This window comes from Onychomys torridus, chromosome 5 (genome assembly GCF_903995425.1).
Source record: "Onychomys torridus chromosome 5, mOncTor1.1, whole genome shotgun sequence".
Taxonomy (NCBI): domain Eukaryota; kingdom Metazoa; phylum Chordata; class Mammalia; order Rodentia; family Cricetidae; genus Onychomys; species Onychomys torridus.
In genome coordinates, this window is record NC_050447.1 from 6,173,840 (window position 1) to 6,189,271 (window position 15,432).

Consider the following 15,432-nt stretch of genomic DNA (forward strand, 5'->3'; position numbering starts at 1 on the left):
ACTTAAGAGTTCTGTTTCAAATTGGTGTTCAGATTAGGAAGAAACACAGAGGCCTGAGGGTTCCAAGGTTCAGGGTAGGATGCACCCAGTGAGGGAAATGGAGCACAGAAGTCAGAAATCTGCCTAAGGTGATGATGACTCCGTTCTTGGATCTGTTCCCATAGGATGCTGAGTTGAAGAACCATCGGAGGATGTTCAGACAAAGGTTCTCCAGCCTGTGTGTTTAGATGAAAAACGTTCAGATACCTGGAAATGTTTTTCTGTGTTTAGTCATGGAATTGTACACCCACACACTCACAACAGCTTTATTATTATTATTAATTTTATTTTTGCACTAGAGATTGAATCCAAAGTCTTGTACATACAAAGCAGGCTCTCTACCACTGAGGTAGACCTGCCCTGGCCCTTTCTATTACTTTTAAAAACACAGTTTATCCAAATCCTAACAAAATTTGCTAGCCTTAGCTGGGCCCCACTTCCTAAGCACAGATTAGAGGAAAAGCTCCCCCAACTCTAAAGGAGGTTGGTCACTGTCACCAGATACTGATTTACAACACATGAGGTCCAGGCCAGGAGAGACGCCAAACTCTGAGCTCTTCTTTGAGAGCCGTTCATTATTTAAAATGTCTGACTTGCTACACTTTTAGGGTAAAGAGTGCTCTTCTCAACTCATGCAGCAGATGGCTAAGGCCCCGGGAAAGAAAACCAATACGACTTTTTGCAAAGCTCCAAGGCCGGAAGAGGCTGGAGCTCTCTGCTTGGAGTAAGGATCCCCTCCACATGGCTGGAAAACCTGAGGTTTGTGGAGCATTCTGGCCTGCTCTCTGCATCTCCTACCGGAGACATTGAAGAAACCACTTGTGGCATTCACAGACTGTTTCCCCACTCCAAGGGCTAACTAGGTCAGCATGTTTGTGCTTGGATTCTATGACATCTAGCATAACCCCTATACAAGTGTTTTTTTTTTTCTTTAATTGCACCTTAATTTCCAGAGCATGGGTTACTAAGCTCTTTGGTGTCAAGATGTTCTTACACCCCAGAAGTCTGAGTTTTGTTTATAGGCATTGCATCTGTTCTGTTGACATTTGTTGTTACTAACAACCGTACATCTTTTTAAACGGAGAAACTTTATTTTCTCTACTTTTATAAATTTTTAAGAGGAATTACAGTTTCACACTTGGTCAATAGTTGTTTTTTTAGATTCACTATTCTATTTCTTATTAGTGTTCTGCCTGCATGTATGTCTGAGGTCAGAAGAGGGCATCAGATCCCTGCAACTGTAACCACTGCCGGTTATGAACAACCCTAGGGTTCTGAGAACTGGACCCAGTTTCTCTGCAAGAGTATCAGGTGCTCTTTACAACAGCCACAGCATCTTTCCAGTCCTTGGTCAGTAATTTTTAAAAAGCTTGCAAACGACTGTCCAAATCACTGAACAGGAAAGCTTTATGGGTAGTCATGGTGTGATTTACTTATTTATTTATTTGGGAATGCTGGACGTTTGTTTCAAATGACCATTTATTGTAGAAGTGTCCTGAAATGTTATATAATTCTCACCTTTTTGAGTAAAATACATCCAAGTTGACCTGTTTTTCCCTCCTCTTTTTAAAATTAGCATACAGTGTAACAGGTGTGGCATTTATGTGTGTAGTTCTGGTAGATTTCCCACTACCAGCTCCTCTCCCATTCTCCTTATTTACCATGCCTACTTGTACTCTTCCACCCCCATATTTAGAAAAAATATATTTACTCATTCATGATTAATAAAATCAGTACATTAAATATTTTATGAAAAATATGATTTTCAAAAGATTTTCTGATGAGAGGGGCATCAATCTACATTAATTAATGTAATTTATCTCAGTAAACCTCTGTAATGTCAGGCTCGATGCAACACAGCTTTATTCATCTATATGCTTCTGCGTTCTGTTTATTATCATATATTGTTTTGGTTAAAGACGTTCTTGGAGCTGGGCTGTGGTGGTGCAAGCCTTCAGTCCCAGCACTCAGAAGGCAGAAGCAGCAGATCTCTGTGAGTTTGAAGAGGCCAGCCTGGTCTACAGAGCAAGTACTAGGACAACCAGGGCTATACAGAGAAACCTTGTCTGGGGGTACAATGGGGAGGGTGTTCATGGAAAGAGGCTGAGGATGTGAGTCATTGATAGAGTAATCGTATAACATGCATGAGACTCTGCATGACCTCTTCCCCAAGGTTATTTATATATTATTTTATTTATTTATATGCATGGGGGGCAGGATCTCACTGTATAGCCCTGGCTGGCTACTACTAGAACTATCTACAAGTAGCAGGCTGTCCTCAGACCCACAGAGATTGGCCTGCTACCTTCTGAGTGCTGGGATTAAAGGTGTGCACCACCACACCCAGTTTCAATTTATTTGTTTATTATATCTGTGTATCTGTGGTTAAGAGAACTTGCAAATTTTGCCCAAGGATCCAAGTTCGATTCCCAGTGTCCATGTTGAATGGCTCACAACCACCTATAACTCTAGTTCCAGAGGATTCACTGCCCTCTTTTGGACTTCCTAGGCACATGTCCATGCACAGACACAGACACATACATACACATAATTTAATGGGAATGAAAAATTGTGTAAAGATGACCCAGGAGTTAAAAGCTTATATTGCTCTAGCAGAGGACCAAAGTTTGGTTCCCAGCACCCACATTAGGCTACTTACAACCATTTATAACTCCAGATCCAGGGGATTTGGGCCCTCTTCTGATCTCCACAGGCACTATACTCACACCTAGAAACACAAATAGACATAATTAAAATTAAAAATAAAATCTTTAAAAATAAATAAATGAAAGTAGAAATAAATCTAAAGAAAAGGAAAGAAAGATTTGCTGAAGAAGACCTAGCCTTGCACAGATATGTAGTTAAAAGAGGGAGAAATACATTAATAACCTTGTCCAGTAACTGTGACTATCTTCCTTTGATACCACTCTAAAGCTCCTTAGAGGTTATGAGCAGTGTGGAATCTGAAAACACATCAATGAGCTTTCCTAGTTTGTTTGTTTGTTTTTTAACTAAAATCCATTGATCCATTTTTCACTTTGAGTGACTCTTCTACAGTTACCTGCCTTAGTAACAGTATGCATTGAACATTTGCAATATGTTGGTTAAATTGAGCTAGGCAGATCTTTCAAAATGTTGACACTACTTTTAAAAAGTCACATTTATTAACGTCACTATGGATCTCATCAAACAAACAAGATGTTAGGAAGTCATTAAGTTCATGGTAACAAACACAAGTCATATAAATTTTTACTTTTAATTACAAATACAAATATTTCTAGACAAATACTGTACTTGCTTTCCTTGAAGTTACAAGCTCACATAATTTTTTTCTTTTTGAGAAAAACCCAAGTTTGTCTGCCAATCATTCTTTCAAGTAAAGATAATGTCCCACAAAATAATGAAGACTATTTCCAACAATCTCAGGAGCGATTGTCCTCCAGACCACTGACGTACTTCAGCAGCAGCAGACAGTTTTCTGCACCCACTGCTGTGTTACCAGGAAAGTCTTGTCTCAAGGAATCTTGTCAGATTCAGGAAAATTCGTGATTCTTCCTGCTCCATCAAGGCCATCCTTACATGAGCCTTCCTGGTGAAGAACAGAGTGACTAATCATAATTGTGGAGCTCCTGCCTTGATTTGTGTCAACGGGCTGGCATTTTACCCATCACTGCCTTGGCCTCCTTACTACAAGTGCCAACATGGAGAAAAGGGAAAATAACATCTTAATATTATTATAAAAGTTTTTTAAAAATTTAATTAATTAATATTACTGGGGCTGCTGCACATGCCATGTGCAGGTTACTCATGTGCAAGTCAGAGAACAATTTGCTGAAAGCTAGCTCCCTTGTTCACCAAGTAGGTATCAGAGACAGGACTTAGGCCATCAGGCTTGTCAGCAAGCACCTTTACCTGCTGAGACATTTTCATTACAATAATACTTGTGACCCTGTAGACCCTCTGCAGACTATATACTATTCTATGAGCTGTGATCCCACTCTTTACCCACCCTTAGCAATTCTTGGGCCTAAATAGAATTATACCTGTGAGCCAGCACTTAAGAAATGTCTTAGAATGCACAATTAAAAAAAAAAGAATCTACATAAATCTTACATTTGATAGATGATGGAGATGGGGTAGAGAGGGTACTACAATTTTTAAGAAATATATGGTCTTAAGGGTGGGAGGTGGGGAGGTCAGTGATTGGTATGTAAAATGAATAAAAAAATTTCTTAATAATAATAATTTTAAAAAGAAATATATGGTCTTAAAAGCCTACTGAAACAAAATAATATTTAAGTCTAATGCTATGGTGAATAAAAATCCAAACTGATGGTTTGTGCATCCAAATATGAGTATGTGCACCCAAACATATCATTAAATTTTGATTTTTAATTGTGTTGTGGTAATCTCCAATATTTATCTTCCTAATATTTTAGTTAAATCCAACATTGAAATTTGTTTGAATATACAGCTATTAAGTGTGGATACTAATGACCTTGGAGAGTGTTGTCTATGCCTCAGACACCAACCTGGGATTTAAACAGAATACGCTGTTTACTTCTATTTCCTATTGTTATGTATTACTTCAAATAATTTTTGGGAAAAGGTAGATGTATGAATACATTTCATTTAAAGTGCTTTTGGCTGCTGATGAAACACCTATATAATTAAAAGTCGAAAGCATTTGCCTGCATGCCTTTAAAGGTCGCAGGAAATGTACTCAGCTTGGATGGAGGAGGGCCCCAAAGTGTGTTTTCAATTGCAGTGTAGTAAGTACTGTGAGGAGTTATTGCAGTTGCAGGAAAAGGTCCTTTTGCTGTTGTGATCCTAACATCCTAGGTAAAGGTTCTAAGGGAGCTGTGGTCGGGCGTCCTACCACTGTGTTTACCGCTTAGTAGGTGTGAAGAGCCCACAGCAGTCTGCTCGGAATGGACAGACTTCAGTTTATCATTCATATGTGGATTTCAAGTTCAAGTCACAGCCAGTTGGATTTGATCTGAGTTGAAAGAGAAATTTAACTGCCTTTTTTTATTTGTTTGTTTTTCTTATTTTGAGACAGAGTCTCACTGTTTAGCCCTGGCTAGCCTAGAGCTTGCTCTGTAGACCAAGCTGGCTTCAAGTGCACAGAGATCTGCCTGTCACTGTCTCCCTAGTGCTGGGATCAAAGGCGTTGGTCACCATGTCTGATTTTAACTATCTTTAAAAAAATTTTTTTAAAAATTGGTTTAAGGTTGAAGCTCCAGTTTAAACTCAATTGTTTTATATTGTACTCGTTTTAGCAGGCATTTAAGCCTTGCTTTAGATAACATCACTTAACACTAGGGTGCTTGATATGTTAGTAGGCATCAGCAAGGAGAGGTTCATCATGGGAGTGCATTATTAACGAAAGCCATCTTTTGGGAGACACAGTCCCTTTTACAGTTTCCTAATGGAAACAGTAGCAACCATTGCCACCGTTACAGGATTGTACCTAATGTGACCACCATGGCTCTCCCTTAACACCACTGGAGACTCCTAAGTTCCATCATCAATTCATGTCAACTTACAGCATGTCATTTTAATGTTCTGGCTCTTCACTATGACTCCACCCTCTTCGATGAAAACTTCTATTTAAAAATTGGTAGGAAAATATTTAACATAATAAGATGATGAGTCAAGAGCTTTTTTTTTTAAGCTCAAAGGGAAGATGTAGTTTAAATAATGCACCTTTTTATTTTTTAGCTCTGACTCATGACATATAATGTATTCCACCAAGTTCAAAGTTTCCCCTTACAAAGAGTTTTATGAAATAACTCTTCTTCAGACCAATTTTTTTTTTTTTACTTCAATTATAGTAGCAGATTTTGGAGTTTTAAATCATTAACAACCTCCCAGTGAACTTTTATCCAAATGGCTTACAGTCAGAGAAAGAACTGTTCTTTTCACTGAGTACCTTTTGTGTGGAGAACCATCCTTTCCTGTTTTCCCTCTTTATGGGTCTCTTTGAAGCAAGATGTGTGATTTGTAAAGTAATGAAAGTATACCGCTTAATGAAAACTGCTGTACTGAGCTCAAACTGCACACTGGAATTGCTTCCAGGCAAACTTCAGCTACCTGTGTTCTGGGGTGGGGGGTAAATTTCAGAAGTTAAGATGGCTGTGTGTACTGTAGGAATATCACGAAGCAGTTAAGTCAACCCTCAGGAGTGACCTAATATTATTTCCCCTCTTTCTTGGCCAAGGACCTGTAATTTTCATTTAGGGGAGTTTTCAAGTGTTAACTCAACCGGACCCTCCAAAATTGGACATTCATTCCACTCACCTACTGATATTGCCATATGCTACCTTTAATTAAAAAAAAATTATTTTCATTGGACTGTTTTAAGAGAGTATGTGAGTCTGTAACCTCAAGGTGATGGGGTGAGAGAGTGGATCTTTCAGAGACAAAAGCCTGAAGAATTTTATACACAGAGCCAAATGTAGTTTAATACACAAAAGAAAGTGGTTAGTGCAACCTATTTCCTTAAAAAAAAAAAAATCTGTAAAATAATGTTTCAAGAGCGGGGGGGGGGACTTTTTCACCCCCCCCATTGGGCGACTAGCGGGATAAATTTGAAGAACTCCATCCCACCCCCGCACGCGCGCCCCCCATTCGTTCCAGACAGAGCAGTTGTAAATGCGAGGCTGAGTCCGCCCTGAGAGCCTTAGGGCACCTTCCTCTTTGCTGTGTGTGTGTGTGTGTGTGTGTGTGTGTGTGTGTGTGTGTGAGTGTGTGTGTGTGCGCGCGCGCGCGTGTCTAGCTCTCTCTCTTTCCCTCAGTCTGTGCCTCTGTGTGTGTGTGTGAGTGTGTGTGTGACAGGGAGAGAGAGAGCGCGAGAGGAGAGCGAGAGAGCGAGCTGCGAGCTGTGCTGCCGCCGCCGCTGCCCTTTGATCCCGACATTAGTGTTAGGGGCTCGGAGACACAGCGCGCGGCCATAGACACCGCCGCACCGGCGCTCATTTATTTATACCTCCCATCACACGCGAGCACAGGACACACACACACCTATTAGATCCGTTTCCATTGAAGACTATTACGCTCGGGGACAAGCCAGGTGCACGACCAAAAAATTAAAAAAAAAAAAAAAAAAAAAAAAAAGAAAGAAAGAAAGAAAGGAAAGAAAAGAAGAAAACCCCTCTTCTGGCTCCAGGAAACAAGCTTCAACCCATTGCACACACCGGAGAGAAGGGGTTTCCCCCTGCCCGCCCCCCAACTACCTCCCCGCTCCTGCCAGTGTCTGCCTGTCTGCCCCCACGGGGGTTTATTTGATCTCACATTAACCGAGGAGGAGAATGTGAGAAAAGGGGGAAAATGCCCAGGAGGAAGCAGGAGCAGCCCAAGCGCCTTCCCTCACGTAAGTCATCCCTTCTCCACCTCCTCTCGTGCCATTTTCTCGCCCTCCCTCTCCTCTTCTCCCTCCGCAGCCCCGCCGTTGTTTTCTGCATTAGTTTAGGGTTACAGAGGTGAAACTGACAAAGACACAGCCCGGGTTACTCCTCGTTTAGGTCTATGCCGAGGCAGCCATGTTGGTGATGATCAGCCCCGTGCCCTTTCTATTCTCTCTCTTTTTCTTTCTTTCTCTCGCCCCCCTCTTTTTTTTCCTTGAGATCGGGCCTTTTTCCCCTTTCCCTCCCTTCCCCCTCCTCACTCCGGGTTGCAGGGGAGGGGGCGAGAGGAGGGAGGAGGGGAGTAGTGTGGATGCCGGGTTTTTGTCGCGGGTGGGGGGAGGTGGGAGAGGTTGCAATCTTGAAAAAAGAAATTCCGTGTGGATCCCGGTGCCCGAGGGTGTGGGGTCGGGGCGCGCGCCGGGCCGGGGCCGTGACATGGCGATTGGGGGTGTCGGGGCGAGGGCGCGCGGCCGCCCGCCGGGCTGGGGACCGGAGAGGTCGGTCTCCGGCTAAAGGTTGCGCCGGGGTGGGTCGGCCGCGGAGCCGCGGGCGGCTGAAGCTGGAGGCGGAGGTGGAGGCGGCGGCGGAGGGGGAGCCGGGGGCGGCCGAGGAGGGTGTGGGGGCGCCGGGGGGCGCGGGCGGCCGATCGGGGGGCGAGGCCGGGCAGCCGAGCGGATGTGGGGTGCGGGAGCCGCGCCGAGGCTGAGGCGAGGCAGCCAGGGCGGCGCGCGGCGCGCTTGGTCCCTGCAGAGCCCAGGGGAGGGCGGAGCAGGGCTCCCGGCCGCAATAAAATGCGGGGTCAGGCGGAGCAGACGGAGCCGGGGCGACGCGGGCTCGCAGAGCCCCCTCCCCGGGCAGCCCGAGCAGAGTCCGCGACTAAAGTGCATCCCAGCCCTCCTGGCCGTAGCCACACACGCCAACTGGAGACTCGCGCCGGGCTGCGCGGCCGGGTCCCCGTCCCCTCCTCCACCCGCGCCTCGGGTCCCTCTGCGCCGCCCTCCCGCTTTTCTTTGCGAGACTCTTAACTTTTCCCCCACTCCCTCTCGGGCTCCCCCCTCGCCCCCCCAAGCTCTCTCCGCTCGGAGTGTTCCGAGATGCTGCTGAAGCTAAAAGTGAAGGAGAAAGAAGCAACTAAAAATATCCCCCCGGGCCGCCCGGCTCCTTGAATGCAGGGGAGAGGGGGCAGGGGAGAAGGCGTGGGGCGGGGTGGCGGGAGGAGGGGACGCGGGAGGCGCCGGAGGGAGGGGTCGGGGGAGACGGAGGGTCAGTTTCTCCTCTCCCCCTCCCCCCTGCGCTGCTCCCCTCTCCTGGGCGGCTTGGCGCTGCTCAGAGCCCGATCCTGCAAAACCCGGGCTGGGGGCGGGAGTGGAGCCGGAGCGCCCGCCCGCGCGGGTGTCAGGCCGACGTGGTCGGTCACCTGAAGTTCACGGAGGGTGGGGGAAGGGTTAAGGTTATGGTGTCTCGGGTTGTGTGTGAGCGTGTGTTTCCGCCGCAGACGGGCGAGCGCGATCGATCTCCCCCTCGCGAAATCTCCGCGGCGGTGCCCACGCGAGGGGGCCGCGGGGCTGCCGTGGCCCGGGCGGGCGCGGAGGCACCCGGGCCGTGGCCGGAGTGGCGAGCAAGGGCACGCGCGGGCAGTTCGCTCCGCAAACATTCTTTTCTTCCCCCTTCCCTGTACGCAAGGAGTCGACGCACTGGGCTCGGGTTGTGCTTTTTTTTCCCTTCCTTTAGGAAAAAAAAAAAAAAAAAAAATGCCCCCGTGCAGTCCTTTCTTCGCCTGCCCGCTAGAGGTTCTGAGGATAATATCACATATGTAATATATATGCACATAAAATCACTCGCAGGCGGCTGCGTGTGTAGGAAAATTTTGTGCGAGGAGGAGGAGAAGGCGGCGCAGTCAGGGCGGGCAAGGCGGGAGGCTCAGCGCCGCGATTCACAGAAAACTCGCAGCAGTTGGTGGAAGTGTGCGTGCACATGGCCGGCCCGGGCGCCCCTCTACTCGGACGCGCGTGGGCAGGGGGGGAGGCTGGTGTCCCGGGCGGGCACCACCGCGGGAAGCTCGCCCTGCTCGCACAAAATGGGCTTCAGGGTTCTCTGCGAACTTGCCCTTAGATGGCAACTTTGGGAGCTGATGAGCTTGTGTGCGAAAACCAGGGCGGTGAGGTTACTTGGTCATTTTCCTTTCTTCTTCTCTTCTGCCCCTGCTTAAAAAACAATGTTGGCGGGGTTAGAGGGAGGGTGGGAGAGGAGAAGGGATTTATCTGTTTCGGCTGAGACTGCTGGAACGCTGCCCCTCCCGTGGTGTGCAGTGCAGTCGGGCAGCTGCAGCCTGCCCTGCCGGTGACCTTGACCCTGACCTCCTGCGACTACCCTCAGTCTGAGAGGAAATTCAGGCTCCATTTTAGCTCGGGTGTCTGGTGGGCCTCTCCTGCGGGTTGCTGCTTGTTGATGAAGTTGTATTTTGAGAGTGGGCTCCCTCTTCGTTCTCTGATTGAATACTGTTATCTGCTCACTTAAAAAAAATCGCCTCTCTTGCAGTCACATTAAAACCACTTTTACCTAAGTAAGAAGCAGTTTACTTTTGGAAGCACAGTAAACGTTCCTGCCCCCACCCCCTTCTTTTTAAGGGAAGCCTTAATTTGTAAAGCGTTTCCGCCTCTTTTTGCATTGAATGGATTTTTTTTTTCTTTTTTTTTTTTTTTTTTTTTTTTTTTGGAGGATATGTGCTGCCTTTTCTAAGCAGGGTTTACACGTGTTTTATAAGCAATTTACATTTTGACTAAGAGCCGTTTCTGGGCAAATGGTGTATTTTGCAAGTCAGTCATAGTAACCCAGGGCTTACTAAGAGCCCAGGGAGGATCCCAGGAATTTGAAAGTGATATGTAGGCATAAAGCATACTGACTTGGGTAAAAGTGAATGTTAATTTCCATCTAGTACAGAATATAGTTGTAGATCTACGACCTAGTTTTCAATACTGGACTGTTATTTATGTATGAGAAAAGGGCCCTTCCCTGGGAAGAACTATGCTGCATCAAGGTTATAATACAGTTGAGTCTGGGGACTCAAGGTGCCTGGTAGACGTCATCGTGGAGTTTTAAGAAGTTGTATAGAGAGGCAGATTTAAAAGTTGGCCCTAAAAAAAGTGATGTGTCTTGTAGCTGAAGCGAGGTGATTGAATGAATGAACGGGAGAAATTAAAATTGCTTCTAAAGCCCAAGAACCCTTTGAGCAAATGCAGAAGTTAATAAAGCCACTATTTGTATGTTGACTTTAAAACTGAATGCACCTGCAAACAGTTAAGAAATGCAGCATGTGTGTGTGACACACACACTTGTGCACACACTCACACACCTGTGCTGTTAGAATTCGTAGACCATGCTTTCCACTTCCCCAGCACCCCCTTTTCCTTCATACCCCAAAGAATTTCAGAGCAGCACAGTTGCCACTTAGAGATATTCTCTGTGAGTGGAGTCTCCTTTTCACATTAAACAATACTATCCAGGAACAGTCTGGCCCTGAAAAGCCCACTGCCTTTCCACTGGACAGCGCAGACACCAGGGAACCTGGACGTTCCACCCTAGAGTGGATTAGTCCTGGAAATCCAGGCGAGCACTTGGTATTATCTGATACCAAGTCTGGGGTGAGCCTCGGCTCCTGGCATGGGGTACTAGCAATTCCCTAGGCTGGGCTCTGGCCTGCTAAGGTTTCCTGCTTCCCTCTGTTCAGCTAGACACCCCTGGGACTGTTCAGAACCGAATTAGCTTTGGAGATGGGTGAGCCTTTAACCAGACACCCCTAACCTTAGCCTTGGGTTTCTGATTTGAAATTCTACAGTCATTTCCTTCTGAGCCTCAGAAGTGTGTGTGTGTGTGTGTGTGTGTGTGTGTGTGTGTGTGTGTGTGTGTTACATGGGCCTCATACATACACAGAAAAAGTGATGTATGTCTACATGTCATAGAGGAGTGCTGTAGTAACTTGGAGGTACCACTCAGCCAAGATGTTAAGTCTATGTTATATTTGAGGGGTAGATTTAAGGATTATTATTCAAAATAAAGGCCTCTGTTTCTTGCCTTCATACAGTAATTTTCATTTGGGGATTTCAAATGTGACTCAGCTCCACTGATGACTCTCTCACAAAAGTTTTATCATAGTAAAGTCCAATGCCAGTTCAAAAGGGTGGCCTAGAGGTCCTTGGAGATGAACTAGGCACTCACCTTCATCAGAGTCCCAAACAGTGTAGACAGCTCTGTCAGTCTAAGAAAGGATGGGAGGAAGCTGTGTGGCAGACTGGCATCTTTCAAGAGGGGGGATCAGGAAGGTCTCTCTAACACATTTATTGCATCTGTATGTCTGTTACTTCAAAATGTCCCCGCTAGCATCCATTTACCTATTCACACATATGAGTTTAGGTTCTATCATATTTATCATTGGGATTTGCCTGGTACCTACTCCCCAGGGGGAGTACAGAGGAAAAGTTAATAAAACAGTTGTTCTATTATTCCAGTGTTTTCATTGTTTACTCACTTGTGGGTTAAGATCCAAACAGGTTACTGTGTTCTTCATTAACAAAACTTTAGCAAACTTTGCTCTCTAGTAAAACTGGGGAGCAAAATGATTGAAAAGCGACTGGATCCATTATTTTTATGCTTTTATGAGTCAGTTTCTCTGTCTCTGTCTCTCTGTCTCTCTCTCTGTGTGTGTGTGTGTGTGTGTGTGTGTGTAGGAAAAGAACTTAACTCTGCTTTTATTTCGTACTAATTTTTGCAATGACCAGGCACTATGACCTGACTTAACCCATGGGGAACTTTTTCGGCCTGCAGTAGCAAAGTATTTTACAGCTATTGTCAGACAGCTATCTGTTCCCCAAAGGGGCACCCATGTATCCCTAAGACAGCAAGGAGACGCTTGCGGAGTTTCTTGTTAAAATACAGAAGGTGGCTCAAAGATCACATTCCCTCTAATGCTTCAAAATAGTTTCTAATAAAAAAATTGATTTTTAATTTATCCGTGCTGCCATCTCGCTCTTGAGATGACACAGCTGGTGTGAGTTGACAAGTCGCTCACACAAAGCGTTAATACATCACGCGGGAGAAGTCTAAATTGGACAGCTTTCTGCTCGCCTGAGTGCCGCTGCACATTTTGTAGTTGAGAATCTTTGAATGGGCTCTGTTAGGGAGTTCCCAGGGAGGTGCAGCTCTGCTTGGAGGACGTGCAAAAATCAGGTGGACATAGTCGTGTTCTCAGAGGAGAGTGCACTGGGATACCCAGGCAGATTCCTGGGGTCAAAAGTTGTTTCAAAAGATTAGGAGTCTTATTAATTACTATCAACATGGATTTGTAGATAAAGCTAGATTAGAAAGATGTGGTAGTGGACTGGGTTGGCAAACCAGTTTGTTTAATAATCCCAGTAGTTTGGGTTCAGATTGTGTCTGGATACAGAAGGGAAAAAATTCGGTCATCCATGCTATGAACTCTGTTCCCTCACATGTAAATTGGATGAGCCAGGGTCCTAGGTGATGGGGATTGCTATAACAAAATGGCTTTGGTCGGATACTTTATTAAATAACATGATTTTTTTCATAGTTGTTGAGGTTGAAAAAGTTCAAAATCAAGGTGACCACAGATTCAGTGTTTGTGGTAAAGACTCCCATCTCTCCTCCAGCACTGGTGCCTTTTGGTGTACTCATGTGGTGGAAGAAGTGACTGAGTTGCCTAGGGCCTCTTTTAGTCATGGTTGTTCCCTTATGACCTAGTCACCCTACAAAGACCTTCCTCCTGACACTATCATACTGGGGATGAAGTTTCAATACAGGAATTGTTTGGAGAGGGCCAGGGATACAAAGATTCAGCCTATATATAGCCTAAGGTCTGAAGGAAACAATAGAGATACCCACATCGCTGCACTGTGTGAGGCTTGCTTAGTGCCTATGGTCACCAAGGCGATCAGCAGGGGCTGAATGGTGCCCTGTTACTTTGAGGAGGTTAGTAGATCCTTTAGCCCTCATTTGAAGTACCCTGTCTTCCATTCTCAATTGTGAAATCTCTGGTGGAGAACTAGGATCCGAGAGGCAGCAGCAAACAGCATGGTGGTGCTGCTCTTCCTATTCTGCGTGATAGATTCATGATTTTCTATAATTTAATCAGACTGGTGGCAGATCAATGTAATGATGGTATGACCTACAAAGTGGGAATTTTGCGTGTTAAAGGATTTCTAACACGAGAGTTTACAAGGCTGTGGGCTTTGTGGTAAAGGAATAGAACCTGGGTTTTTACTTATTGGAAAGAAATCCAGACAGGGTCTAGTAAGAGAAGTGAAGTGTGTGTGTGTGTGTGTGTGTGTGTGTGTATGTGTGTGTGTGTGTTTTCGTTCCTTTGACTTCATTACTTTTTTTTCTTTTATTGAGCTGAGGACCCAGGGCCTTGTGCTTGCTAGGCGAGCGCTCTACCACTGAGCTAAATCCCCAACCCTATTTTGGCCCTGGTAATGTACCCATCAAAGTCCCATTTTTGGGGTTCGGTCTTGCGAATGCTGCTTTCCTCCACCCACTCTTCCCTGCCTCCTCCTTTGGAAGGTGTAGCTTAGTAATTCATACCTAGGGCCAGCTGTTCAAAACGCTTTTGGTTCATGGTAGCCAAGATGTCTTCTGTCATATTTTATAAGAAAATAATGCACAAAGCACAGACCTTGGAAACGGCTGAGAATGCTTGATGGGCTAAGTTCCTAGCCGCCTCCCTCCTGTTGGCAAGCTTGGCACTTCTACCCTCTGTCCATAAATTATGTTTTATGACACTGGAGAACAGGTAGGAGTAGGTAGGAGTGGGGCCTGTCTGATGGTTCTTGTCACCCACCTTGGATAGAACTGGTGAAGATCTGAGGGAGCTTCTATTTCAATCAGACTTTGTTCTGATACTAATCTTAGGACACATGGGTGCATATTGCTGTTTATTTTCTAAAAGTCAGCCTCATACACACACACACACACACACACACACACACACACACACTACCGTGGCTAACTTTATGAAGTGCACAGTGATACCCACCTCAGGTCTGAGGTTAGAATGAGGCTGTTAGCGATGCTGCTTTTTCAAATAGTTACCTAGGATTATATTAAATGTAAGGTGACCCAGGATTGTAGTAAATGCAAGTGCCTAAAAAAAGTTTAAAAAAAAAAAAAAGAAGTAGTAAGAAAAGTGCCTATGTGCTTAAAAAGGATATTTTCTTCAACTGTTCAGTCCCTTCTAATTACAAAAAGACAGCCTTTCCACCAAAGTTCTGCCTCTGTGGCTCTCACATGACCAGGTATTTATCCTTCGCCTCTATTTTAAAGAAAAATCAAGGCATTGAAAGATGTAGCTCAGTAGTGGAGTGCTTGCCTGGCATGCATGCAGACCTGGGTTCAATTCCCAGTGCTGGGGAGGGAAAAGCAGATCCAGTCCGTTTCTTTACCAGGAAAGGAATAGACTCAGGCCTCTGAGCTTGTGAAACCAAAGCCCAATAACTTCTGCCTTTTCCTGCTAATTCCTACACAGGTCAGGAGGGTGGCTCGACCCCATTAGAAGCGGGATGTGAGGGAACAAAAGAAAGGTGAGAGCTAGGTGTGGATCTCGGGGTGAATTGTTTTGAGTGCTCTGAAGAAGTTGGCCTTCAAAGGGGCCTGAGGAAGGCCAAGAGAAAATGATCTTTTACATGATTGATCGGCAGTACTCAACTTATCTGAGCCTTTGAAACAAGCTACTGTACTTGTAGAGGATGATAGATTTTTCTCAAGTTATGGAGACTGGTGGTGGGTTTCTCTTGCTTTGTAACGAGAGAGAAAATATCCTGTGACTTTGGCCTCTTTTCCTTTGCTGTATACTGTGTGAGTAAAAACAAAGGGCTCATGTGCTTTTGAAGTTCACGGGGTAGCGGTCAAGTGCACAAGCTCTCTCGTGCTGGGCTGTTCAGATCCCAGCTCTGCTATTGGCTAGCTGTGTGACCTT

General features: G+C 45.4%; 1 protein-coding gene across 5 annotated transcripts in view; it reads left to right on the top strand.

Moving 5' to 3' along the window:
* The first annotated feature begins 7,159 nt into the window (after positions 1-7,159).
* The window catches only part of Znf827 (zinc finger protein 827), a 173,963-nt gene continuing 165,690 nt past the window's right edge, over positions 7,160-15,432 (top strand). For all 5 annotated transcript variants that reach the window (XM_036187405.1, XM_036187406.1, XM_036187408.1 and 2 more), the window contains exon 1: positions 7,160-7,414. In XM_036187405.1, coding sequence (XP_036043298.1) covers positions 7,372-7,414 — 43 coding nt within the window. In that variant the 5' untranslated portion in view covers positions 7,160-7,371. The remainder of the gene's footprint in view (positions 7,415-15,432) is intronic.